The 10,444-nt window shown below is 36.8% G+C and overlaps 1 protein-coding gene across 1 annotated transcript in view; it reads right to left on the reverse strand.

Moving 5' to 3' along the window:
- Window positions 1-620: 620 nt before the first annotated feature.
- TRAK2 (trafficking kinesin protein 2) overlaps window positions 621-10,444 on the reverse strand; it is a 51,604-nt gene continuing 41,780 nt past the window's right edge. The window contains exons 11-13 of the mRNA XM_044669400.1: window positions 8,528-8,815; window positions 7,551-7,650; window positions 621-4,707 (exon numbers count right to left, since the gene is read on the reverse strand). Of these exons, the coding sequence (XP_044525335.1) occupies window positions 4,029-4,707; window positions 7,551-7,650; window positions 8,528-8,815 (1,067 nt within the window). The 3' untranslated portion in view covers window positions 621-4,028. The remainder of the gene's footprint in view (window positions 4,708-7,550; window positions 7,651-8,527; window positions 8,816-10,444) is intronic.

Consider the following 10,444-nt stretch of genomic DNA (forward strand, 5'->3'; position numbering starts at 1 on the left):
TAATATGGAATTTGGTCTTGATCAGTGATACATGTAAAACCCAGTGGAATTGTGTGTCGGGTAAGGGGGGTAGGGGGGTATGGGGGAGAGGGAAAGAACATGAAACATGTAACTATGGGAAAATATTCAAAAGAAAAATTAAAAAATAATAATAAAAATGGTGATGCCAAGTTGCAACATGCTACATTTCACCGAGATATTTTGGCTTGAATACACGCATTTTCAATGGAATATACTTAAAATACCCTAAATCTACAAAATATCTTTTTCCCTTGAAGGATTTTTATTTCCTTCTCACAAAATTTTTACCAAATGAGTAGATGTTAATCCCAGAGCATAAATTTCTTGTTCATTAAAAGATTTGCCCGATATCATCTAGTAATTCATTGTTGGCAGGGGCAGTAGAACTCCAATTAATCCAAACCTTTTGTACTAGACCAATTTTCCCACTTTCCCCCAAATTGGGTAGCTTGTCTGGGTATAGGAGGGATGAAAGCAACAAACAGAAATGAGGTGGAGGGGGGCTTTTAGTATCCAACCCAATTATAAAGAGAAAGAAAAGACTAATAACCCAGAATTGGGCAAAGATCCAAGACAAAAAGAAAGCAGTACAAATGAACTTAAAAAGAAAGATGTATATGTTTATTATCTGATTTACATTCCATAAATAAAGTCAAGTGCACAAAGCTGTCTGAAAACAGCCCACATTCCTAAATATTAGACGATGTTAGCCAGCAGTCACCCACTATTTGCCGCACTCTTGGCTGCCATCACTTCTGCATACACAAATGCATTTCAGTGCTGTGCCAGACATAGAGTATAATCCACGTGTATTACACATTTGACATCAAGTGGAGGTGGCCAGACTTTAAGACCAGACACAGAGAATGCACACATTCTTTCATTGTCAGAATTAACAATACTTTAATACTGTATCAGATACATACCACAGGGAGTTGGCCCTCAGTAAGCCTCTTCTAATGTGTTTCCTATCTCGAATTTTGCACCTTCCTGCCAAATTTCTGTTGGAATGTACAGCAGTTAAACCAGGTGCTTATGCTACTCTAATATTGTCATTTGTTTTTCTGCAGAAGCTTTACAGTTGGTTTTTATTTTGAGTTTAGGTAGTTAGCCTGTTAGCTAACAGGACCAACTTCTACTCAAAATTACAGACACAGGAAACTTCCTTGAAAGGATAGAAAGAAAAAAAAAATTGTTTTTGACATTGGTCTTCAAGTCTAACATACAAGTTGTGAAAACAGCAAAAATATCTGAATAGTAACAGCAGCAATGGACAAGTCTAGGAGGCTTTCTAGCCACCAAAAACTCATTTCTTGTTACCAAATCTTGATGTGGCCCAGTTTCTCAGATGGTACATACCATGATAACATTTTGCTAGCTTTCACAATTCGTCCACCTGACTTCTTACACAGATCCACTTCTTAACCAATACAGACTGGTATGTAACCCGTGTGCTTCTGGCTGAATGCTGACCTAGCCATCTTAGTCTGTCTTTCAAACATTTGCTAACTTGGCTGCTAAGCTAATTCTTCACTACTTCCTAGAGAGGTTAGGTTTTTTTTTTTTTGGGGGGGGGGGGAGAAATACATATAAATTGGAATTTCCTTAATATAGAACACTTCAAAATCTAGCTTAGTTTATAGATATATCATAGACTACAGAAACCTGACATCTGACACTTTGTGCGGTTTTCTGGGTCCCATGCTATTCCACTCTTCTTGACATTCTTTCAGAAGTCATAAATTCTTAGCAAAAGGACATATTAGAAATCTGGTTCATTTGAGGGAAAAGAAAAAAAAATCTCTGACTAAAAAAAGCAAGAAGCCCACACAGTTCCTTGAAGTAATACAAATTCAAATGCCCTTTTTTAAAAAAAGGAGGTTTTTGGTTTTTGGTTTTTTTTTTTTTTGTCATTTCAGCAACTAAGATTTTTCTTTTAGCATCCTTCATTTAGGGGACAGGCTTATGTCAGCTTGTTTATGCCCACGTTTGGTACCCCTTTCAGAACGTGTGACTGCACTCTTTATTTAGGCACAAGATGGAAGGAAGAGGAAGTTGTCCTCATTTTTTTAAGTATCACTTAGAAAATTTGAAGTTGTATCAAAATATACCACAAAAATACTAAAAGGATCAAAAGTTCACATGATCGACAGTGTGCAAGTGTTAGGTGATTTTTTTCCCTGACCTATACCATCTGAGGTTTTTATGTTTATGGCTGAGTCTACAGCTACATAAGATGAGGAGGAGCCTCTGGCAGCCAAAAGGGTAAAGAATCTGCTTGCTGACAAGCAGGTTAATCATAGGTCCCATGGACAGCATAATTATTCTAGGCAAAATGTTCATCATGGAAGTCCTCTTTCCACCAAATCAGGGTCATCCACAAAATTACCCTGCAAAGTGGTACGACTCATACAAGTCAGCACTGGAGGTTTGTGCTTTCCTGTCTTTTCCAAAAGGGGCAAACAAGAAGGGCAATAAGTCATTTCTGTTCATCTTTTTTGTCAATCATGTCTCTTAAGATAGTTCCATTTATTTCCAAACTGTCCTATTCAAATGATGATACAATACATGGAGGTACAGAAGTTATTCAGTGGGCCTGGGAAAAAAACAGACCTACTTCTTCCTGTCACAACTTTGCATTTTGTATTGGTATTTGAAACCTAATACCAAAGCGTCTGCTGATGAAGATAAACAATAAAGGGAACCCATCCAGAAGAGTAAAGACAATCTGCTTCAGCGGGTTTCATTTGATTTACCCTTTAAAAAGCTCATTCTTGGAGAAAGGGATTGATTTCACCAAGCAGACACAGCAGAACAACTCCCTGATTGGTCCTTATTTTGTGTTATATTTTTCATGTAGATTAAATAAAATCAAAACACAACCCCAAAGTTGTCTTTGGGTGTTTGTGTCTCTGGTTATTTTTTCAGTTCCTAATAACTCAATGTGCCTGAGAATTTCTTTGTGCAAATGCAAGTATTCTTTCATTAAAATATGCATAGCCCACTCTGGAAAGATTCCTTTCCACAGTTGCAACAACCTTTTATTAAAAAACAAAAAACAAAAAACATCTCCCGATTCCTATGGATTGCACTTTTTCTTTATACTCTTCCCAGCCTCCAAGGAGACCTGTGAGACACTAATTATGTTTATATGTCTTGATCATTGCACTCCTCCAAAAGGAAATTCGGGTAATACATTTCATTGGCTCATTTACTAAGCTTGCTAAAATGGAAAAAAGAAAATAAGGAAGAAGGGCATTGGTTTTCTGCATAGTACAAAAATACAAAATTTTTAAAAACTGTAAAGGTGGCTGCAAATACAAAAAGAATTTGAAGAGTGCTTGTGCTCAGTATAACTCTCCTATTTGCTCGTGGACATGAGGCAGAAAGAAACATGGGCTTCCTCTGATCTGATGAACAGGTAAAATTCCTAGCTTTTTTGTTTCGACTGTGAAAAAAAAAAACAGGTGACAGACATGCTTATAGCTAAGTATCATATAGGAAGAATGTATAAAATTCCTCATTGCTGCTAAGTAAAAACCTAGACTTGTCACTTTACTCCCTAGTTTAGACACCAGCCTGGAAAAAAAAAGGATGAATTTTCAAATGACAATGGAAGTTCTCTCATTCTCTGCCTCTATAAACTGACTTCTCTCGACTTGTGATTGAAAAAGGGATGAGGATACAAGTCCAGAGTGTATTTCAGATATAGTCTACTATTAAAAAATTTATTTTATTTTGCTTTACCTCTTTTTTTTTTTGGTTCAAGTCAAGAAACCCTGAGGCTCCATGCATGCTTTCTATTTCTTCCTTTCTAATTCCTGTATCCATCCTTCTTGCTTACATATTTCTCAATTATAATTACTCAAACCCTAGGTCTTTTCACCATGCTCATCTTCATTATCCTGACCTTTTTCCATTTTCACATCCACAATCCTTCTGCAACTTTCTTTTTCCTTCTGATTAGACTACTTTGATCATTACAAATTTATCCTTCATATGCAAATTCAGTCTTCCTTCAAGATAGCCATTTTGGGGGAAGATGTGCAAACTGGGGCTCCAAAGCTACCCATCATGACTGGAAGACTCTGGTTCCTCCTGAGGCCACCCAATAAATTGCTACTTGCATTTAAAAAGGCAGCAGAGTCTGGTCTTCGCAGACCAATTTCTGTCCCGGGGCTTTTTCCATTTTCCTTCATCTCAGGGGTCTTGATGACCCTGGCTATTCCAAGTCTCTTTAGTCTGTCCACTAGGTTCATCTTCAACTGGCCAATATCTGGAGGGGTCTTGGAAGGCCTCAAGCCATACATCTCCTGTAGGAATGTTTCAGCTGGTCGAGAGGCAAGAAAGTTTTCAGAGATTTGTGTCCGGGATTCAAAAGGCAAAGGAGATGGACAAGGTGAACGGGATGGAGAATTTGGTGGGGTGGAGGGAATGGCTGGGATTTTAGTGGCTGGTAGGATGAGAGGGTTCTCTGAAATGGGGCTGTGGTATACTTTAGCAGAGATGCCTCGTTCTTGCAGAAGTTTGGCCAGACTCATGGTACTGCTGCAGGTGGTTGTGGAGTCTCGCCGACTGGTGACGGATTCTCCGATGCTGAGCCTGTAGGACAGGGCGGGGGAATTCATTGCGGTACTAGACGTACTGCTACTGGTGCTTCCGCAGGATAATGATGGGAACTTGGCGCTGAAAACAAACACAGATGATAGGTAGCGTGATGAGTACTTAGTCAACATTTAGCATAAGACTTGCAGGTATATCTCACTTAAAACATCTTTGTTTTTTAAAACTCTCACCTTCACCTTGGAATCAATACTATATATTGGTTCTAAGGCACAAGAGCAGTTAAGGCTGGGCAATGGGGGTCAAGTGACTTGCCCAGGGTCACACAGCTGGAAGTGACTGAGGCCAGAGTTGAACCCCTGACCTCTTGTCTCCAGGCCCAGTTCTCTATTCCCTGAGCCACCCAGATGCCCCCAAAACATGATCTTTTATGTGTAAAAAAGGTATACTTAAACAAAAATAATTACTCTAATGCTCTTTAATGGATTTTAAAGGCTAGCCACTCCTTTTCTCCTGGGTCTAGATATAAAAGAATATGGGCAAGTATTGATATGAAGTCTAGTATAGTATATGTTAGGTATGTTGACATAAGTTATTATTAATATTATGTGTACTATATGATTTTTTAATACTTAAGTGCCTTTAAATTTTTTAAGTTTTAAGCTCAAAAATACATAAATAGATTTTACTTTATTTTTGAAAACTTTAAAAATTCTGGATATAAAACACTAAATAAAATGTGTATTTCCACATATGTAGGACAGAAAAAGAGGATTTCCATAAAATGGTGAATGTTTTTTATGTACAACTTGCTTTCTTTTTAAGTATAAAATAAATCCAACAAGCTATTTTCTTTTGTGACTTCTTCTGATCTTTTTTTTCCTTCTCTTTTTGGTGCATTAAAGAATGACTCTTTTTGGAGGAGGAAGGCTTTGAGGAGAAGAGACATAAACTAGATTAAAGTATAGTCACATAAATTGGACTTAGCTGAATGGTTGGGTGCAAAGGTGCTCTAAAGGTTACCCTAAGGGATTCTGAGTTTTTAACATTTTTATCAATCACTTGGATAAAGGCATAGTATACTTATCAAGGTTGCTGATGATCACAGGGATAGTTAATCTACTGGATGACAGAATCAGGATCCAAAAAGATCAATAGGCTGGAAGATTAGACTGAAACTGAGATGAAATTTAATAAAGAAAAAATGTAAAGTCTTCTACTTAGTTTAAGAAAAAATCAACTTCACAAATAATAAAATAAAGCAGTCATGGTTATAATGGGATCGGCTGATATGGGAAGTGGTGGTTTTCCCTTTACTAGAAACCTTAAATAAAGGCTAGATATCATCTTGTCACACACACATGATGAAAGAGATTCTTGTTTAGGCACTGGTTGGGCTAGATCAGGGGTCGGCAATGTATGGCTCTTGAGCCATATCTGGCTCTTTTGAGGGCCAGATATGACTCTTTCTGCAGGAGCCATAAAGTCAATTTTTTTTCAGGCGCTGTTACAGGAGCCGCACTGTGAGCACTGTACGGCTCTCACGAAATTACATTTTAAAAAATGTGGCATTTATGGCTTTCACAGCCAAAAAGGTTGCCGACCTCTGGGCTAGATGGTCAAGATCAAATATTCTTTTACAATCTTAACCTGGGGTTTGTGAGCGATTTTTTTTTAGGTTAACTGAATTTCAATATAATTTGCTTCATTTCTGATCCTATGTATTTTTATATGCACTTAATAACATTCTGAAAAGGAGTTCATAGGCTTCACTAGGCAGCCAAGAGGATTTATGATACAAAAAAAGTTAAGAGCCCTTTGCTTAGATAACATCTTCTAACTTTGAGGCAGCTCATAGTTAGCTGATGCAATAGATAAATGTGCCAAGGTTGGGACAAATCTCAGTTCAAATTTGGCCTTGGACATGTACTAGCTGTGTGACCTTGGGCAAGTAATTTAATCTGTTTGCCTTACTTTCCCCATCTGTAAAATGGAGATAATTATAGTACCTATAACTCAAGGTTGTTATGAAGACCAAATGAAATCATAATTATAAGGTGCTTAGCAGAGTGCCTATGCTATTATTATTAATTATTATCACTCTAGAGATTTGGTTATTTTGTAAAGTCCACTGCATATTTATTATACTCTGGGATGGAATTTTTACTGTATTAGAGTTAGAAATTATTCCTATGGAATATTATTTCTTCTAATCCTCCACCTCTTCAAAGCTTATAATGGAAGGAAAGTGGGAAGTTGGTCATGATTAAGTTCATATGCATCACATATTAAACAGACACTAATGAACAAAGGAGGAATATGAGAAGGTAAAGTTCCACCATAACAACAGTATTCATTCGAAGAAACTTGTCAAGAGTTAGAAGCCAGACATGTTGAAAAATAAGGAAGAAAAGGAAAAAAAGTAGAAAGGTGATAACAGGAAAGGGAGATAGACTTTCTTTCCTTAGAAAATAATCAAAATGCTATGCATTGAAACTTTGGGTGAAAGGAGTGACGAAATTATAAAACAGCCGGGGAGGGGTGGCAGTGAGGTGATTTAGTGGATAAAGAGCCAGGCCTGGAGCCAGGAGATTCTGGGTTCAAATCTGGTCAGACAGTGTCATTCTGTGTAACCCTGGGCAAGTCACTTAACCCTAATCGATCCTTAGTATGATTCTAAGATAGAAAGTAAGAGTTATAAAAAATAAAACAAAACAGCTGGGGACATCTGGTGGAGAAAAAGAGGCCTTCTTATGGAATATATATGCCCTAGATTTCTTATAAGTTTGTCTGGTAAATAAAAAATGGATATAAAATATAATATTAAATCCTGAATAGTTGGTTAGAATTGTGCTGGATTTTCTTCCCCAACTATTTCTGAATTTGTAGGCCAGGGTCTCCACAATACAGAATGTAGTTCCTTAATGAAAAAAGAAAACATCACAAATTGTTACAAATACTCTTACCTTGGGGTAACCTGGGTGATATCAGAAGGGTGCAATATCCTACAGGTGGTAAAGGTAAAGGTGGAATTTGTGGAAGACAGACATTTTCCTGGATTTGAGGCTGGAACAGGCAGAAATTCAGATTAAGGGCCCAAAGAGGAAGCCAAAATATCAGTTTGGTTACAGGAACAATACAAGGCTGCTATGATCTTTTTGCATAATGACTTCTATCTCTCATGTTTCCGTGCCAAAAAACTACGGGAGTTTAATATCCATGAAGCTCTTCTATGTATGGGACACATTACTGACTGGACAATACATGTAACAATTTTAAATTTGAAATCAAACCTAGATTAGTCTTTTCTTTTTATCAGGTAGCTGAAGTAAACCAACATAGTTATCTGAAAAATAGGTCTTATTTCTTTAACTGAAAAAATTTGCTCTATACTTTAAGAATTCCTAGATTAAGGTTTTCTTTTTGTCTTTTGTGAAAGATTACAGATCAGTAAATGTAAAACTCATATTGAAACATAAAAACCTCTAAAAATAATAGTTCTGCTACCAACTTTATGGCTTGCATTCATTTCATATTAAAACAGACTTCTCAGTAAGCACCCAGAAATACCTGTATTCATTTTTTTTAAATTTTTTTTAAATTTTGAATATTTTCTCTTAGTTACATATTTCATGTTCTTTCCCTCTTCCCCAATCCCCCTAACTCCCCTCAGCTGACGCACAATTCCACTGGGTTTTACGTGTATCATTGATCAAGACCTAATTCCATATTATTGATAGTTGGACTCGAGTTATCATTTAGTGTCTACATCCCCAATAATTTCCCCAACACCCCATGTGTTCAAACAGTTGTTTCTCTTCTGTGTTTCTCCTCCCACAGTTCTTCCTCTGAATGTGGCTAGTTTTCTTTCTTCTAAGTCCCTCAGCCTTGCTCTGGATCCTTGCATTAAGAGGACCTGTATTCAACCAAAACCTCTGCGTACCTGTAAGTGGCACACTTGCGGAAGAAATAGGTGGTAGGAAGATACTGGGCGCTGGCTTAGATATTGAAGGTTTCCCTTCCTCCTGAAAAGGCTGCTGCACCTGAAATGTTATGCCCCCATCTTCATCTTCTTCTAAATCAGAAAGGTGATAAATAGCATCTTCTGGCAATAAAGTAAAGCCTTTTGTAATGACACCTGGACGTGGGTCAAGAATGGTTCCCAGGTTTGGTTGTGCTAGTTGCTGCCAATGATGTAGAGTTTGAGATCCTGCATGGGGAAAGAGAAGCTTTTAAACATATATACAATATATATGATAGGTAACAAGTTGTATTATATATATAAAATAAATTATATATGGTATGTATAAATATATATAAATTTGTTTATTTTGGAAGAGAAGTTGGTAGTAAAACCAAACATATATGGAAAAATGAGTTATTTAATGTTAAGTAACATAAAACTCTTAAAAGTGAAATAAAATATGAGAGGGTACTGAGGATAGTCTATCTCCACAATCACTTTTTCAAATTGAAGATGATGTAGCCAAAAAATATATTCCTAAGTATATGAGATTTAATTCTTTGAAAGAAAATGTGGGCAATTAGGAGTGGGGAATATGGGTCTAAGGCAGTGATGGGAAAACTTTTTAAAGAGGGGGCTAAAGGAAAGGAAATGCTCATCTGTCAGGCTGTTTCTAAGGCAACTCTTTCAAAGTTTCATTGTATTGTATCCTACTCATTGTATTCGTCAGATTAGGAATAATGTCACAGGGCCAGACAGAACATTTCAGGGGGCCGCATCTGGCCCTTGGGCTGTAGTTTGCCCATCACTGGTCAAAGGCATCAAGGAATCCTGGTCTTTAATTATGCTTCTATACTTGCAAGTCAAAAAACAATCAGTATATTTCCCAATCTGAAAAATATCTGAGATGTGAAGGAGAATACATATTCCATATTCTTATCTCAGTAGAACTCTGGCATCATCTTATTTCATTCCATCCTAAACACCACTCTACTAATATATATTATTGCAGATTGTATATAGGCAAAAATAAAATTGGAATTGGAATAGACCCTATCTACTGGGCCCAAATGTTTCACTGAAATAAGGAAACCCTTTTATATCAATAGTGTAGAGACTTCAGAATAGTATCTAAACTACAAAAAAAAAATTATAGTAGCTATACCACAAAAAATACCAAATGAGAAGTATATTTTCCTATGAACTTGTAAAGTTCTCCAACAGTCTGGCAATGTAATATAATGTCAAGAAAATTAGAGAACATTACATTGCTAGACTGTTGGAGGACTTTATAAGTTCATGTAGGAAAATACAGAACATGATTAAAAAAACACATAATAAGGAATTTGAAAAATTTCAAGAATAGAAGCAGGGTTCATCTCTGTAGGATCTTTATCCAGGTACATCCACTAACCACAAGTGCCCTTCACAGCTCTATCCTGGGTCCTCTTCTTTTCTCCTTCTATATTATTGTACTTGGTGATCTTTTTAGTTCCCATGGACTCAACTATTATCTCTAAGCATAATTCTCAAATCAATTTATCCTAAAATTCCTAACATTTCCGAACTGGAGGTTCTATAGACATCTTAAACTCCACATGCCCAAAACTGAATTCATTATCTTCTTTTTTTTTTTTCAGACTTGTGAAGTTCTCTCTCTCTCTCTCTCTCTCTCTCTCTCTCTCTCTCTCTCTCTCTCTCTCTCTCTCTCTCTCTCTCTCTCTCTCCACACACACACACACACACACACACACACACACACACACGCACGCATATGTGTTATCTCATTGGGTCTTTATTAGGATCCTTATGTGATAGATATTATAGTCTTTTTTTTTTAAACCCTTGTACTTTGGTGTATTGTCTCATAGGTGGAAGAGTGGTAAGGGTGGGCAA

The sequence above is a fragment of the Gracilinanus agilis genome, chromosome 3 (genome assembly GCF_016433145.1).
Source record: "Gracilinanus agilis isolate LMUSP501 chromosome 3, AgileGrace, whole genome shotgun sequence".
Lineage (NCBI taxonomy): Eukaryota > Metazoa > Chordata > Mammalia > Didelphimorphia > Didelphidae > Gracilinanus > Gracilinanus agilis.